The sequence below is a fragment of the Anolis sagrei genome, chromosome 5 (genome assembly GCF_037176765.1).
Source record: "Anolis sagrei isolate rAnoSag1 chromosome 5, rAnoSag1.mat, whole genome shotgun sequence".
Taxonomy (NCBI): domain Eukaryota; kingdom Metazoa; phylum Chordata; class Lepidosauria; order Squamata; family Dactyloidae; genus Anolis; species Anolis sagrei.
This window is the reverse complement of record NC_090025.1, coordinates 169,451,706-169,469,870: the sequence shown is the minus strand read 5'-3', so window position 1 is coordinate 169,469,870 and position 18,165 is coordinate 169,451,706. Positions and strand designations below refer to the sequence as shown.

Here is an 18,165-nt window from a genome sequence, read left to right as displayed (position 1 = left end):
CTAGCCCTGGGCCAACTTATGCCTTCCCTCCAGGTGTTTTGGACTTCAACTCCCATAATTCCTAACAGCCTCAGGCCCTTTCCTTTTCTCCCTCAGCCTCTTAAGCCCATCAGCACATCAGTATTGTGGACCTCAGGCCTGGGCCAGCTTGGGCCTTCCCTCCAGGTGTTTTGGACTTCAACTCCCACCATTCCTAACGGCCTCGGGCCCTTTCTTGTCCCCCCTCAGCCACTTAAGCCTATCAACACAGCAGTATTGTGTATCACAGGCCTGGGCTAGCTTGGGCCTTTCCTCTGGGTGTTTTGGACTTCAACTCCCACCATTCCTAACTGCCTCAGGCCCTTTCCTTTCCCCCTCAGCCGCTTAAGCCCATTAATACAGCAGTATTGTGTATCCCAGGCCTGGGCCAACCTGGGCCTTCCCTCCAGGTGTTTTGGACTTCAACTCCCACTATTCCTAACTGCCTTGGGCCCTTTCCTTTCCCCCCTCAGCCACTTAAGCCCATCAATATAGCAGTATTGTGTATCCCAGGCCTGGGCCAGCTTGGGCCCTCCCTCCAGGTGTTTTGGACTTCAACTCCCACCATTCCTAACCGCCTTGGGCCCTTTCCTTTCCCCCCTCAGCCACTTAAGCCCACCAACACATCAGTATTGTGGACCTCAGGCCTTGGCCAGCTTGGGCCTTCCCTCCAGGTGTTTTGGACTTCAACTCCCACCATTCCTAACCGCTTCGGGCCCTTTCCTTTCCCCCCTCAGCCACTTAAGCCCATCAATACAGCAGTATTGTGTATCCCAGGCCTGGGCTAGCTTGGGCCTTGCCTCCAGGTGTTTTGGACTTCAACTCCCACCATTCCTAACCGCTTCGGGCCCTTTCCTTTCCCCCCTCAGCCACTTAAGCCCATCAACACAGCAGTATTGTGTATCCCAGGCCTGGGCCAGCTTGGGCCCTCCCTCCAGGTGTTTTGGACTTCAACTCCCACCATTCCTAACCGCCTTGGGCCCTTTCCTTTCCCCCCTCAGCCACTTAAGTCCATCAACACAGCAGTATTGTGTATCACAGGCCTTGGCCAGCTTGGGCCTTGCCTCCAGGTGTTTTGGACTTCAACTTCCACCATTCCTAACCGCTTCGGGCCCTTTCCTTTCCCCCCTCAGCCACTTAAGCCCATCAACACAGCAGTATTGTGTATCCCAGGCCTGGGCTAGCTTGGGCCTTCCCTCCAGGTGTTTTGGACTTCAACTCCCACCATTCCTAACCGCTTCGGGCCCTTTCCTTTCCCCCCTCAGCCACTTAAGCCCATCAACACAGCAGTATTGTGTATCCCAGGCCTTGGCCAGCTTGGGCCTTCCCTCCAGGTGTTTTGGACTTCAACTCCCACCATTCCTAACCGCTTCGGGCCCTTTCCTTTCCCCCCTCAGCCACTTAAGCCCATCAACACAGCAGTATTGTGTATCCCAGGCCTGGGCCAGCTTGGGCCCTCCCTCCAGGTGTTTTGGACTTCAACTCCCACCATTCCTAACCGCCTTGGGCCCTTTCCTTTCCCCCCTCAGCCACTTAAGTCCATCAACACAGCAGTATTGTGTATCACAGGCCTTGGCCAGCTTGGGCCTTGCCTCCAGGTGTTTTGGACTTCAACTCCCACCATTCCTAACAGCCTCTGGCCCCTTAATTTGCTGAGGGGGAAATGGAAGGGGCCTTAGGCTGTTAGGAATGCTGGGAGTTGGAGTCCAAAATACCTGGAGGGAGGGCCCAAGTTGGCTCAGGCCTCTTGTAGCATCTTCAGCCTACTCTGCTAAGGAGTCCTGGTGCTGTGACCAGCAGTGCTGCAGAATTTGAAGAGGCATGAATGGAGGGCACAAGACTGAAATGTACTAAAATATCAAGGGTCTGGAGAACAAGTCCTATGAGGAGCGGCTTAAGGATCTGGGCATGTTTAGCTTGAAGAAGAGAAGGCTGAGAGGAGATATGATAGCCATGTATAAATATGTGGGAGGAAGCCACAGGGAGGAGGGAGCAAGCTTGTTTTCTGCTTCCCTGGAGACTAGGACACGGAACAATGGCTTCAAACTACAAGACAGGAGATTCCATCTGAACATGAGGAAGAACTTCCTGACTGTGAGAGCCGTTCAGCAGTGGAACTCTCTGCCCCGGAGTGTGGTGGAGGCTCCTTCTTTGGCAGCTTTTAAACAGAGGCTGGATGGCCATGTGTCAGGGGTGATTTGAATCCAATATTCCTGCTTCTTGGCAGGGGGTTGGACTGGATGGCCCATGAGGTCTCTTCCAACTCTTTGATTCTATGATTCTTTGTTGTTGTTCATTCGTTCAGTCGTCTCCGACTCTTTGTGACCTCATGGACCAGCCCACGCCAGAGATCCTTGTCGGCCGTCACCACCCCCAGCTCCTTCAAGGTCAGTCCAGTCACTTCAAGGATGCCATCCATCCATCTTGCCCTTGGTCAGCCCCTCTTCCTTTTCCCTTCCACTTTCCCCAGCATAATTGTCTTCTCTAGGCTTTGCTGTCTCCTCATGATGTGGCCAAAGTACTTCAACTTTGCCTCTAATATCCTTCTCTCCAATGAGTAGTCGGGCTTTATTTCCTGGAGGATGGACTGGTTGGATCTTCTCGCAGTCCAAGGCACTCTCAGAACTTTCCTCCAGCCCCACAGCTCAAAAGCATCTATCTTCCTTCGCTCAGCCTTCCCTAAGGTCCAGCTCTCACATCTGCAGGTGACTACAGGGAATACCATGGCTTTGACTAGGCAATGGATCTTTGTTGCCAGTCTGATGTCTCTACTCTTTACTATTTTATCGAGACTGGGCATTGCTCTCCTCCCAAGAAGTAAGCGTCTTCTGATTTCCTGGCCACAGTCTGCGTCTGCAGTAATCTTTGTGCCTAGAAATACAAAGTCTGTCACGGCCTCCACGTTTTCTCCCTCTATTTCCCAGTTGTCAATCATTCTTGTTGCCATAATCTTGGTTTTTTGCAACCCAGCTTTGGTGCTTTCTTCTTTCACCTTGATTAGAAGGCTCCTCAGCTCCTCCTCGCTTTCGGCCATCAGAGTGGTGTCATCTGCATACCTGAGGTTGTTAATGTTTCTTCCAGCAATTTTCACCCCAGCTTTGCATTCATCCAGCCCCGCACATTGCATGATGTGTTCTGCATACAAGTTAAAAAGGTTGGGTGAGAGGATGCAGCCTTGCCGTACGCCTTTCCCAATCTTGAACCAGTCTGTTGTTCCGTGGTCAGTTCTGACTGTTGCTACTTGGTCCTTGTACAGATTCTATGATTCTATGCTTCACCAAACTGCAGCTCCTAGGACTCCAGAGCATTGAGCCATGGTGGTTAAAGCGGTGTCAAACTGCCTCAGTTCTCCTGTGTAGAGGCACCCTTAACCAACACCCTGATCCCCCGCGCTGGGCCCCTTTCCTGCTCCTTGGCAGGGATTCAGAGGCAGTTGGGGCCTGCAGCGGAGGAGCGCCCCTCGTAGTAGTAGCAGCATCAGCATCAGCGTTGGGAGGGGGCGGCCTGAGGCAGGCAAGTGGGCGGGCTTTGCGGGCGGGGGCAGGGCGAGGTGCGTCGGGCGCCACGTCGGCAAGCAAGCCGCGGGAGGAGGAGGCCGCTTCGTGGACCGAGACCGAGAGAGAGAGAGAGAGAGGCACGGACTGGAGCCGCCGAGCGGAACGCAACGCAGGAAGAGAGTGAGAGTGGGAGAGAGAGGTGAGGGCGAAGCGCGGCCTAGTCTCCCCCTCTCCATTGGGAGCCCCGCAAGGTCGCCCAAAGAGGGACAAGGCAGAGATGGAGGGAGGGAAGTCTCTCCCCCCCCCCCCCTTCCCCCTAATTCCCTTGAATGAGGTCTTGAATGTCTCTCGGTTGTTATTTATGCTGCTCTTCTTCCTCCCTGGAACGTCGTTGATGGAGCAGCCCTTAAAGGCAAATAAATGGATGCAAGCAGGAAGGGTTATCTGGGAAGAGGGGAGTGTATAGGGTTGCCTAGGAGGCCTCCTTCTTCCTCTTTCCTATTGTTTATGGAGCAGCCCTTAAAGTCAAATAGATGAAGAGTTATATGGGAAACGGTGAGTGTAGGGTTCCTTAGGAGGAGGTCTTCTTCTTCCCTGTAATGTTATACATGGATTAACCCTAAATTATTAAGGGAAAATGGATGAAGAAGGGTTATATGCAAGGATTATGGTTATATGGGAAGAGGTGAGTGTAGGGTTCCTTAGGAGGAGGTCTTCTTTTTCTCTATAACGTTGTTTATGGAGCAACCCTAAATTATTAAGGGCAAATGGATGAAGAAGGGTTATATGCAAGGAGGAGAAGTTATATGGGGAGAGGTGAGTGTAGGGTTCTTTAGGAGGAGGTCTTCTTCTCCATCCATAGGATTAATCCATATTATATATGGATTAACCCTAAATTATTAAGGGCAAATTGATGAAGAAAGGTTAAATGCAAGGATGAGGGGTTATATGGGAAGAGGTGAGTGTAGGGTTCCTTAGAAGGAGGTCTTCTTTTTCCCTATAACGTTGTTTATGGAGCAACTCTAAATTATTAAGGGCAAATGGATGAAGAAGGGTTATATGCAAGGATTATGGTTATATGGGAAGAGGCGAGTGTAAGGTTCCTTAGGAGGAGGTCTTCTTCTTCTTCCCTGTAATGTTATATATGGATCAACCCTAAAATATATAGGGCAAATGGATGAAGGGTTATATACAAGGATGAGGTGAGTGTAGGGTTGCTTAGGAGGAGGTGTACCCTATAATGTTATTTATGGGTTAAACCTAAATGATTAAGGGCAAATGGATGAAGGGTTATATACAAGGATGAGGTGAGTGTTGGGTTTCATAGGAGGAGGTGTTCCCTATAATATTATTTATGGAGGAACCCTAAATGATTAAGGGCAAATGGGTGAAGGATTGTATGTAAGGATGAGATGAGTGTAGGGTTGCTTAGGAGGAGGTCTTTTTCTCTGTAATGTTATTTATGGAGCAACCTTAAATGGTTATATGCAAGGATGAGGATGGGGGTTATATGGGAATAGGTGAGTGGAGGGTTCCTTAGGAGGAGGTGTTTACTATAATGTTATTTATGGATTAACCCTAAATTATTAAGGGCTAATGGATGAAGGGTTATATGGGAAAAGATGAGTGTAATGGATTATATTCAAGGATGCGGGGTTATAGGGGAAGAGATGAGTGTAGGGTTGCTTAGGAGGATGTGTTCTTCCCTATAACATTGTTTATGGAGCAATCTTAAATTATTAAGGGGAAATAGATTCAGGGATATGTGAATAGGTGAGTGTAGGGTTGCTTAGGAGGAGGTCTTCTTCTTTCCTGTAATGTTATATATGGATTGACCCTAAATTATTAAGAGCAGATGGATGAAGGGTTATATGCAAGGATGAAAGGTTATATGGGGAAAGGTGAATGTAGGGTTCTTAGGAGGAGTGTTATTCTTCCCTGTGACATTATTTATGGAGCATCCCTAAATTATTAAGAGCAAATGGATGAAGGATTATAGAAATGGATGAGGGGTTATATGGGAATAAGTGAGTGTAGGGTTGCTTAGGAGGAAGTGTTCTTCTTTCCTGTAATGTTATTTATGGATCAACCCAAAATTATTAAGGGCAAATGGATGAAGGGTTATATGCAAGGATATGGGAATAGGCAAATGTAGGGTTGTTTAGCAGGAACTGTTCTTCTTCCCTATAACAGTATTTATGGATCAACCCTAAATAATTGAAGGCAAATGGTTATATGCAAAGATGAGGGGTTATATATAAATGGATGAGGGGTTATGTGGATGAGTAAGTGAGTGTAGAGTTGCCTAGGAGGAGCTGTTGTTCTTCTTCCCCATAATGTTATTTGTGGATCAGTCCTCAATAATTGAATGCAAGTGGCTGAAGGGTTGCATCCAAGTTAACAAGGGATTAAATGCAAGGATGAGGGGTTATATACAAGTGGATGGTGGATTCTATGGGAATAAGTGAGTGTAGGGTTGCCTAGGAGGAGCTCTTCTTTTCCCTTATTTATGGAGTAGCAATCCTGTGCATGTAATTCCCAAGAGTAAATCCCACTCAGCAGGATGAGGATGACATTCTTAAACTTGAAAGTGATCCAAAATGTACCTGTCAGCATGTGGATAAGGCGTTATAAGCAAATGGATGAGGGTTATATGCAAGGATGAGGAGCTGTTGTTCATCTTTCCTATAACATTATTTATAGAGCAATCCTATGAGTGTGATTCCCAGGCATAAATCCCAGTCGGCATGAGTGGTTGCTTAGGATGACATTCGTAAACTTGGAATTGACTCAAAATCTACCTGTCAGCATGTGGATGAGGGGTTTTGATTTTGAATGAGAGGTTGTATACAAGTGGAGAATAAATAAAGTGTTTATATTGGAATAAGTGAGAGTAGGGTTGCCTAGGAGAAGCTGTTCTTTTTTTTCCTATTTATGGAGTTGTTGCTCTCCTTCCCTATAACATTATCTATGGAACATCCCTAAATATTTAAATGCAGTGATGAGGGGTTATATGCAAGGGTGAGGGGTTGCTCAGGAGGAGCTGTTGTTCATCTTCCCTATAATGTTATTTATGGAGCAACTCTATTCATATAATTCTCAGGCATAAATCTCACTCTGCAGGATTGCTTAGGATGGCATTTGTAAACTTGAAATTGACTCAAAATCTGTCACCATGTGAGTGAGGAATTATATGCCAGTGGATGAGGGATTGTATACAAGTGGATGAGGAGTTATGTACAAGTGTATAAAGGATTATATGCAATATACCAGAAGTTCCCAGAATTCTGTTGTTATATCTAGACACCCCAGCAGAGAAATATATGCCACCCTTCCCTTGGCAGGCTATTTCTGCAGGACTGTCACAGCTCCGATGGTGCAAAGCAGGCATGACAGAGGTAAATAAAATCCCTAAGCCTTTGTATCCCATTTAAACCACTCATTGGAATAAAAACAGCTAGATAGCTATGACTCTGGAGTGTACAAATGGCATGAGAGCCCACAAATGGAGGCAGAAGATTGAAGGTAGGCGTAGCCAGTGTGTTTCTAGTAGGAGATGTGAAGTACGTTCTCTTTAAAAAGGGAGCATTATGTCCAACGTGGAAGCTCCCTTGAGGGGGTGGGGAAAAGAAAGCAGGGCAGGACGTCAACAGCAGTATGGCTCCAGGTTACATCCCGGCCTCTGCTGCCACGTCACTCCTCCGATCAACTCTCTCTTTGTATCTGCAGGATTCCTATTTACAGCTTCATATAAGAGGAGCAGTTATGCCCCAAGTGCTGCTTATAGACATTTGTGGAGGCCTACACCATTCTCCGTATTCAAAGAGTGGTTATCTGGATTAACAATGCTGTATTCTAAAAGTTAACATTGCATCTGAGTTTGTATGCAGAATAAAAGTAAATAGATGTATACTGTTGTTCCTAAAGTATCTGCTCCATACTTTGATAGTATTACATGTCTTATTGAAAAGTCTGTCTGCATGCGGAGGATAAGGTTTGTGGTAGATGTCTTTACTTAGTGTGCCTCTGCATTGTAGAATTAAATCAGTTTGGCACCACTTTAATTGCTATAGCTGAGTACTATGGAATCATGGGAGTTGTAGTGTTACAAGTCTTTAGCCACCTCTGCCAGAGTGCTGGTGCTTTACCCAACTACTACTCCTAGAATTCCATAGTTTTGAACTATGGCAATTAAAGTGATGTCAGACTGCAGTAATTCTACAGTGTAGATGCAGCCTTAAAGGACAGGATAACCCTTAGCTATTCTATACAGTAATACCAAATATATAGAGTTATTTTTCAGATGAAAGCCAGTTTGTTTGGGATGTTAAACTAGTGCTCACTGTTTGATCTTGGACTAGTCACTCTCTCAGCCTCAGAGGGAGACGGACAAAACTCCTTTGAACAGGTCATGCCGGGAAATCTCCATGATGCACTTACCTTAGTATCACCATAAATTGGAAATGACTTGAAGGCACACAATGACAACAAATAATTCAAAGCCTTGTTTTCAAAAGATGATTCAAATGTTGGCAAGGCAGCCTTGCCCCTCCTTGCTGTCAGCACAGTGGGAGGTAGACTTATCTAGATTTCCATTATTGAACACTAATGAGGGCCACCACCATCCCATGCCATTTGGCTTTACAGTTCTTGTGCAGTAGTTTCCACTTTCTCTTGATTTTCTCAGCCCATGATGTAGGTACGTGCTATTGACTGAACTACAAGTACCTCTCCTTAGTTAAGTCTGGCTTGGTTTATAGAGGTGGAGTGTAAGAACCTATTTGTGAAAGCTATTATTGTAAAATATTTTAATTTATAGTTCAACAGCTTTACATTAATTAATTAAACTATTTAATTAATTAAAATTCTTTGCAAAACACATAAATAACTTTTTTTCAGATGACTGTGTTCTGCAGCTGAGTTATATTTTACACTGTCACTCTGAGAAACTTGTATATAATGCTAACAAGAACATTTCTTTCTTATGTTTGATATAGAAATTTACAGTAGGAGTTGTGGATGAAGTAACAGTTGGTAAGTATTTCTCCATCTCAAATATGTATATATTAGTAAATTCTACAGCATATGAAAAAGAGTAAATTGGGACAGGGAAGATGAAGCCAGAGAGAGACATTTCCAATGGGAAAGTCTATCTGCTTTGAAGAAGAGTAACAACTCTTATTCTTCTATGGCAAAAATTTGCCTGATAGGAGGACTGGAAATTTGTGCATCAGTCTTCAACCAGAGCACATTCCTACCAAAACAGATCATTTCAAGGGCATAGTGCTTCATTCTATATCCTGGCCTCATTCCCCTATTTAGCACTACTAGATTATAAACACAATGTCACATAGTTTTGAAATCTCATTTGAAGGATTTTGGTAGAATTTTACTTCTAATTGTGAAATGAGCCTTTATGTTTATTTGCATGTTGCATATGGTCTAGCTATGTTGTCATCTATGCTGTAGTGTTTTGCAGTGGAACGGTTAACAAATTTTGAGAACTCTTAGGTATAATGTTTGTATTATTGCATGGCATTCTATTAAATTTACCTATCCATATGATTAAAACTACTCTGCTGCTAATGTAGGACATTAAAAACTGCCAGGTTATTTAAAATAGTCATTAAAAAGTAAAGGTTTTCCCTTGAAATTACTCTAGTTGTGTCTGACTCTGAGGTGTGGTAGTCATCTCCATTTCTAAGCCAAAGAGCTGGTGTTGTCTGTAGACACCTCCAAGGTCATGTGGCAGGCATGACTGCATGGAGCACCATTATCTTCCCCCTGAAGCGGTACCTACTGATCTACTCACATTTGCATGTTTTTGAACTGCTAGGTTGACAGAAACTGGGGCTAACAGCGGGAACTCACCCCACTCCCCGGATTCAACCGTCATTGCTTATTCATAATATAGTAATAATATTTGAGATTTACATGGTACTTTCTTAATGCTCTGAAAATCTCACATTTGTTTTCTAATCCTTTCAAACCTACTTTGTAGGATTTTTGTAATCTCCGTATATTGTGGATATTAAAGATGAGGGAAGATTTTAGACAGAGATATTGAGTTTCCTCTTGGTTCTTAATGAGTTAATAGCAGATTTGACCCAATTATGGTTTGTGAAGAGACAGTGTATTGATAAAATGGAAACACCTTTTAAATGAAATGAGTGACTTAAGTTATCATTGTCAAAGAAATTCCATTCTATCTGCTTTTGCACTGTCATGGATGATACATACATATACATAGGGATATGATGAGAATTTCAAATATACGGCACACTACTCTAGTAAAATAACAGTTTGTCTAGACTTATATGAAAATGTGCTGGCTTCATGCAGGTTTATGTGTAGGGATATTACATGTAGGAAACTAGTCAGGCAACTTAGGTATGCTCAATATTTAAGCTTTTGCTGCAGCCTTCCACTTTGTGCATATACACAATTATAGATACTTGAATGATTGCAAAATTTCTGCAATAACCTTAGCTGTTTTATTGTATAATTTGTTTGGTAACAACTGATTTAATGTGTTCTATTTTTATGTATTCATTATTTTAAGCTTCTTTCCTTATTTTCTGTTTGCAATTTGATATTTACAATAACAAGTGTTGTTGGAGCTGCATAACAATATATGTATGCATACATGTTGTTTGTATTATGCAGCAAAAATGGCTTGCTAACTTTTTTTAATAAACGCGTTGAATGGTGCACAGAGATGAGAGGAGTCATCCACTTATCATCAGCAGATCAACCATTACCTCATTATGAAACACATTGTCAAGACTCCACATAGTCTACGATATATATCTTGAATGGACTCAGTAGCATTTCTCAGAGATAATGAACCCAACTAGGCATGTGCTACTTATTTATTTGTTAAATTGAGATATTGTTATTGTCAAGTTCTATCATCTCCACCTCTCTATATTAATAGATGCTCTCATTTAATTACAGTGCGCCCTTGGTTTCCATGGGAGACTGACTCCAGGCCCCCTGTGGATGCCTATAAATACGCAAGCTCAAGTCCTATTAAAATGGTATAGGGCAGCAGTGTAGGTGATGGCGAGCTCCCAAGAGGTGAGTGAGCCTGAAGAATCATAGAATAACGGAATTGGAAGAGACTAGATGGGCCATCTAGTCCAACCTCCTGCCATGCAGGAAAAGCACCAAGTACCCCTGACAGATGGCCATCCAGCCCCTATTTAAAAGCCTCCAAAGAAGGAGCTTCCATCACATGTGGTATATCTGGTGGCTTGGGCTTGCTGCTGCTGCTACTACACTATTTTTAATAGAGGCTTGCTCTACAAGCCCTGCCTCATGTTTGCAGGCATTCGATCAGGTTGCAGAATATTTAGAAAATCGACACAATGGACCCTTACTATCTACTGAGGTTTGGTTCCAGAACCTTTGTGGATATTAAATTCCTTGGATGCTCAAGTATAGCATGCAACAGTATAGTAAAATGGTACCTCTTATATAAAATGGCAAAATTAAACTTTGCTTTCCTGAATTAAAAACGTTGTGCCATGGTTGGTTAAACTTGTGGAAATCGAGGGCCAACAGTATGGCATTTAATTATATTTAGACTTTGTGTCATCTGCATATTTTCATATTTGAAGCCTTATCCACATGGAAATAAATACCTTGAGTGACTTTTGGCCCCACTGAGAATTCCAATGTATTTTAGGCTATTAAAACATGACCCCTATCCTATGTTTGTGGATTTAGAATCAAAGATATCACATAATACCCAAGGCCAGAAAACACATGTTCATTTGAGATGAAACATTTGTTTGGGATAGATGACAGATCTCCTTTTCTGGGACCACAGGATATATCAACATTTCTGGACCCTGATAATGCTATCATTACTTCCCATCTGATAAAAAACAGCTGCAACATTTTCATCATATTTGCAGGAAGATCTATCATTAATTATATAAAGGGATAATTTTCTATTTCAATAATAAAATAGATCTTGTTGGAACTAGATACTGCAATTGCTCCAAGGCTATGTGTTCTTCAGATACACAGCTTCCAAGGGCACCAGGCCAAAATATAGAGTGATGTTAAGGGGCCTCTACATTTTGACTAACTTTGATGAGATTCATCTTGTTTGATATGCTGAATTCACACTGTGCTTTTCTGTTCGCTTCATTAGTACCATTGTAAATAATGTTTCTGTGAAGAGCATCTAGGAAGGACCAAACTGAGATACTATTGTCACAAGGAGCAAATTCAGAAGGAGACATTAACAGACAGTTCACCACAGGCATCATCTGGGGCCAAAAAAAGGAAGCAATAGGGAAAAAAGAAACAATAAGCAGTTAAAACAATAAGCAGTCCTTAAAACGCTAGATAAGCTAAATGTCACTATTCAAAATTAATGTGTCTTTGCCCTTAATAATAAGCTTGCAATGTAAATTTAACTTCTGTATTAAATAATTTGTAAAGTCCCACTTATTATTCATCATTTTTCATGTGTAGCAGTATTCTCAGTGCAACATTTGCATCATATTGTTTAATTCTAGGGAAATATTAATCTGTCAACTGAACAGTCATCTTGTGTGCCTTCCGGATGTTTCCAACTTATGGCAATCGTAAGGACAACCTATCATGGAATCTTCTTGGCAAGATTTGTTTAGAGGGGATTTGCCTTCCTAGGCTAAAAGTATATTTTGCCCAAGGTCACCCAATGGGTTTCTATGGTTAAACAGGGATTTGAACCCTTGTCTCCAGAGTCGTAATCCAACGCGCAGACTACTACATCACATCATCTTTCTGAATAAGAAATCTTGAACAAAATACTGATTCTGGAATTTGATTTATAGCTTAGTAAAATTAAAAATCATAATATCATAACCTCTTTCTCAGAAGTTGGTTCACACTGATCATTATAGACCCACCAAGCCTCTCCAAGAAGCTCTGGCTTTTATCGGACTTGCATTTTTGTCAACTGTTTAGCATGGCTGCTGATGCATCATTCTAAGCTGCAATGCTTTCTTATCATAATGCTCATGTAATCTCGGATAATGTTGCTTTCTCCTCATTTGCTGTCCTTATAAACCAGGCATAAGATTTCCATACTGTCCAATAATATTTTGTTCGATCTTTTAAAAATTAAGTCGTATTACTTGTGTCTAGTTTCCAGAAAAGATTAAATGTAGCATATGGTATTACTGACTGACATAAATTAATTTGTGTCTAAAATCGTTTTATGACTCTGGACTGTAACAGTACCTTGTACTCCCAAAATTCATGGACTAGTGTTAGGAGTAAGCTGTAACACTTCTTTTTCTGAAATGTATAAAATATCAACTTCATAAAAAGTTATTTTTATATACAGTCATGCTCCAGTTAACAAGGTAAAGGTAAAGGTTTTTCCCTGACTTTAAGTCCATTTGTGTCTGACTCTGGGGGTTGGTGCTCATCTCCATTTCTAAGCCGAAGAGCCAGCGTTGTCCGTAGACATCTCCAAGGTCATGTGCCTGGCATGACTGCATAGAGCACTGTTACCTTCCCACTGGAGCGGTACCTATTGATCTACTCACATTTACATGCTTTTGAACTGCTAGTTTGGCAGAAGCTGAGGCCAACAGCAAGAGTTCACCCCGCTCCCTGGATTTGAACCAGCGACTTTTCAGTCAGCAAGTTCAGCAGCTCAGCGGTTTAACCAACTCCACCACCGGTGGCTCCTCCAGTTAACAAAGCCTCTGAAAAATAAGCTACCTTTTCCAAAATCCTTTTATGCCTAGCCAACCTCTTTTCTCTGTGTCCTCTGTCTAGTTCGACATTCTTTTAGCAACAGCAACACTGGGAAGATGGTGAAAGTGGGCTAGTGAAACACTTTTGATAGCAGAATGTCTGTCATAAACAATGTGGAAAAAATCGTCTAGCTGGGAAACCTCTACTGCAGCTTTGTGTTGGCCTGCAGCAGGCAAGACAAACAACAGCTACCTCCAAAATCCTTTATTGGGCATATGAGAACAGAAAACAGTAAAAAGGGGAGAGCAGATAAGGCCACCTTACCAGTTATTCTCAACGCATTAAAATTATAGGTCTGTAAGTCTGGCCACTAAAATGTTAATCATAAGGAAAGTGGAGGTTGGTCAAATTAAAAACCATCCTTGGATGCATTTTAGTAAACACTTTGGTCTCTACAAGGTTCAAAGTTTTTTGTTTTGTTTTTGTTTTGGTTTGGTTTGGTTTGGTTTTTTTGCTTCTTGCAAGACTTACCAGTGTTTTTTTCTTTTCTTTCTCGTTTAGGCAATCATGAACCAAACAGACAACAATGAACAAGAAATCCCTCCATATCTTAATGATCAGCCACCAGATGGTAAATTTAAATAGATGTATTAATAGTTTATCAACTTAAATGTGTTCAGTGCAGTGTGTGAGCATTTGTTCAAATTTCTTTATCTAAATGGATTTCTGAATTTGAGTTGTAGTAGTTTTAAGGAACCAAATGATACAATATGGGTCCTGAAAATATTTCTGTTCAACAAAGTAGATCCCATAAACCTGATATTTGCTGCCCCTGGCATAGAAGCCACAATAAACCTGTGTATATTAAGAGAGGGAATAAGGGAAGGTGAACACCAGAAAGTGATCTAGTGCCAAAGAAAGTGACCTACTTTGGAGACACGGTGACTCCAGGGAAGAAAATGCTTAAAAATAGATTCAGTCTTTTTAAATACATGTTTGACCAGTGACAACCCAAAACAATCTAGGTTTTCATCATTTGGCAGATGTTGCTAATTTTCTGTTCTATATTTTTTGAATCGGTTTTTCTCATTTTAACATTGATATAACTCTTAGATTTTTTTAAACATATATTCTTGAGCTACAAATAAATGCAGTTGTTACATAGCGGTAAAGGTTTCCCCTGACATTAAGTCTAGACATGTCTGCTTCTGGGAGGGTGATGCTTATCTCCATTTTTAAGCCAAAAAACCGGTGTTGTCCATAAACACCTCCAAGGCCATGTGGCCAGCATGACTGAAAGAAATGCCATTACGTTCCTGCAGAAGTGGTACCTATTGATCTACTCATATTTGCATGTTTTTGAACTGCTAGGTTGGCAGAAGCTGGGGCTTATAGTGGGAGCTCACCCTGCTCCCTGGATTCGAACTACCAACCTTTCAGTGAGCAAGTTCAGCAGCTCAGCGGTTTGACTCGCTGTGTCTCCAGGGGGCCCATGTTATATAGCTACCCAAAGACAAATCTATGAAGGGAGTTTTCTTCACAAAATTTGTTCAGAGGGAGTTTGTCCTTTCCTTCCTATTCGTGTGACTTACCCAAGGCCACCCGGTGGGTTTCCCTGGTCAAGCAGAGATTTGAACCCTGGTCTCAAATGTCCTTGTCCCACAAACAACTACCCCATGCTGTCTGTCAGAATTATTGTAAATCTAGTTAAAAGTTGAGGAGCACTTCTTTCAGGACAATGTATATCGCTGAACATTCAGATATTGTATTGCTTTTACTGTTTCATAATTCACAATCCAAATGAATTGTAAATAGTTTGTTCTTTCTCCTCCATAGATGCGTTAAAAGATCATCCTCAGCAACAGGCTGGCATGCTTTCTCGGGTGACGGGTGGCCTCTTCAGCATAACAAAGGGAGCTGTGGGTGCCACAATTGGTGGCGTAGCATGGATAGGAGGAAAAAGCTTTGAAGTGACCAAAACGGCAGTTACAGCTGTGCCTTCGATGGGAGTCGGATTGGTTAAAGGAAGTGTTTCTGCTGTCACAGGAGGCGTTTCAGCTGTAGGATCTGCAATCTCAAGCAAAGTGCCTTTAACAGGGAAGAAAAAGGACAAGTCTGACTAACAAAGAGACTGAAAGAGACCTGTTTGTCAAGGACATGTCCTGCATGGCTTTGAAATCTGCAAACCTTTGGACTGCTACAAAGCCTCAGGTCTTGACACACATCTTGAGAGCTGTATGGATAACGTTCACATCAAAGGGACAGAAGCAGCTTTGTGTCGAAGTGTCTAAAACTTTTTATTTTTTTTCAAGCACTCATCTGGTGAAATGTTACACTTGAAACACATGTAATCAAGTGCACAGATCTGAAAGGATGACTCATGTTTGAATAATAGTTCACTGTAGATCTTTTTGCAGTCTAGAAACTAAAAATGTGAAATATAAATGGAAAAAGCGACCAAGCAAAAGGGTAAGCACTTTGAAGTCCTAGTGGTTCCAATGGGAAGCATTTGAAATAGATGCTTAACTCTTCCTTTGAACTCTGTTGAACATTAGAGTGCTTACTTTTTGGCTAGATTGTACCTTTAGTAGGTAGCCTCTGCAGTACTATAAATATATTGATGTTCTAAGTACAAGTCTTTGGCTTCTGTATCATCTTGAACAAGGAATCATTGAACTGTCTAAAAGGGTCTTCATATAGCTTTGCTTTTTGAAAATATTTTTATACACTCTTAATTCTTTGAATGGTGACTGCTGTCATAAGGGATGTGTGGTGTGTGAGTGAATGTGCATATATAGTCCTATATAAACTCAAATCATTCATGCCTTATAGTGAAAAACAATCTATTTTTACTTCGTGAATCTATAAGGATTTTGTAACGTCCCTCATTTCAATGCAGTCTATGAAGAAGCTTTACACTTTTAAAAAAAAGATTATTGATACTGACTGAGGAAAGACTGCTAAATCTCAGGTGTAGCTAACTGGTATCTACTTCTCACCTGCAAAACGGAAGTCCTTTGTACTGTTCGGTTGTTTAAAGTGAAAGATAAGTCCCAAGTTTACAGTCTGTGCTATATCGGTTAACTTTTAGCTCTGGAATAAAAACACTTCTTAGTGGTTTATTCCTCTCTAAAAGAAATTAACTGAGATGTGGTGCTTGAACATAGGGCACTAAGCCCAGCAACTGCTGTTCTTGCACATCACCTGTTTCATTGTTGGTGCAGAATATTTAGAGACTGTGAAGAAGCAGTTAAGGAATTGTTTGTCATTTTCAGTATGAGGGCGTAATGAACTTTCCATAGACGTGACAGATTTGGAAAAAAATACAGCCCAACTGAAAATGAAGAAAATTTAACATAACTAGGCAACTTGCATAAAATCAGTGTAACACATACATTTCCAAGGTTTTTTTTAGCAAGATATAGAGTATAATATACGTACTCTCTTGCCTCAAATTCCCAATCCATTAATTCCAAAGTAGTCCTACTGTAATCAGAGGGTGGACTGTGGAACAATTGGATGTATCCCTTCTGAGTCATTCAGAAACTCTTCAGCATGTTCTTGTTGACTCTGTAGCGGTTTTGTAGTCTGTAAAAGATGGCTGAAGTTCACATGAATATTCTGTATGCAGTATTTCTTAAAATGTGTGTGTTAAAATAAAAGGAAAATGTGCGTTTGGTCAGATTATGATTCTAAACAGTAGGTCAGTGGGCAGAGTCACTTTGTAAAACTGATGAGGAAAAGCTGTAATTTGTCTAGAATTACTTATGATAATTTTATAAATTAAACCATCTGATATAACAGATTGCAGTGTTGCTACTTGTATGTCAGTTGCTAAGATAAAGAAAAGATCCACAATTCAGTGCTAAGAACATGTTATACGTTCCATATGTCCAAGGTTTAATCCTTACCATCACTAGTTAAAGGGATTAGGTATCAAGCCTAAGAACTATGTTCAGTACTTTGAAAAGCTCTTGCCAATCAATAATACTGGCCTGATTGACCAGCACAAGACAGATATATACACTCTTAACATGCTTTTGACCTTGTCTTACTCAACTGCTGAGTATGGAGATTCCATCTGGACATTAGGAAGAACTTCCTGACTGTGAGAGCCATTCAGCAGTGGAACTCTCTGCCCCGGAGTGTGGTACAGGCTCCTTCTTTGGAAGCTTTTAAACAGAGGCTGGATGGCCATCTGTCAGGGGTGCTTTAAATGCGATATTCTTGCTTCTTGGCAGGGGGTTGGACTGGATGGCCCATGAGGTCTCTTTCAACTCTGTGATTCTATGCCTGCCCTGTTTGGCACAAATCTGTCCAGGTGAAGCAGGTGAATATAGCACTGAACAAAACATGCAAAACAATCACAGGATGTCTCAAACCTACATCTGTTGATAGACTCTGTAACCTAGCTGGCATTGCCCCCACCCCCACCCCATGTGCCACAGGAAGTTGATGCTAACTGTGACAGAAATAAGGTTGAACACTGAAAGCCATCCACTGCATGGTTATCAGCCTCCTCCCAATAGGCTTAAATCAAGGAAACGCTTTATGAGAACCACCACTCCTCTTAATGTTCCCCCAGCAACTGCAAGCATATACCTCTGGGCAGCTAAACGAGGAAATCCCAAATGGATGGCCTCCCTACGAGGGTCTTCATCCAGGGACAAACCAAGAATGGACTCAGAATTAGAGTGGGCAGATCAAAAGATAACTTGGCAGAATGGTACTACCTAGAAGAATCTTCCACCTTGTGCGACTGTGGAGCAGAACAAACAACTCTGCATCTGTATGCTTGCCCACAATGCCCTGCCTCAGGTACAGAGGAAGAATTGTTGAAAGCTACAGACAATGCGATCGCTGTTGCCCATTTTGGTCTGAAATTATTTAGCTGCTTGTGCACCCTCTATATGATCAATTTTATACTTATTTATGACACAAA

General features: G+C 42.0%; 1 protein-coding gene across 3 annotated transcripts; it reads left to right on the top strand.

Moving 5' to 3' along the window:
- The first annotated feature begins 3,555 nt into the window (after positions 1–3,555).
- TMEM263 (transmembrane protein 263) lies at positions 3,556–17,028 on the top strand. Of its 3 annotated transcripts, XM_060776928.2 has the most exons (5): positions 3,556–3,714; positions 8,513–8,549; positions 10,473–10,595; positions 13,785–13,854; positions 15,060–17,028. In XM_060776928.2, exons 3-5 carry the CDS (start codon positions 10,578–10,580, stop codon positions 15,344–15,346), a joined length of 375 nt encoding a protein of 124 aa, XP_060632911.2. In that variant the 5' UTR covers positions 3,556–3,714; positions 8,513–8,549; positions 10,473–10,577; the 3' UTR covers positions 15,347–17,028. The 3 variants fall into 3 exon arrangements, with proteins under 3 accessions (XP_060632911.2, XP_060632915.2, XP_060632917.2); XM_060776932.2 differs by lacking the exon at positions 10,473–10,595 and having other exon boundaries at positions 3,557–3,714; XM_060776934.2 differs by lacking the exons at positions 3,556–3,714; positions 10,473–10,595 and adding an exon at positions 6,854–6,913.
- Positions 17,029–18,165: the final 1,137 nt, after the last annotated feature.

Bases quoted from the DNA above. Each gene is read 5' to 3' on its own strand.
- TMEM263 (XM_060776928.2), top strand. The intron at 13,855-15,059 runs GTAAATTTAAAT...TCTCCTCCATAG, and splicing joins TAATGATCAGCCACCAGATG to ATGCGTTAAAAGATCATCCT.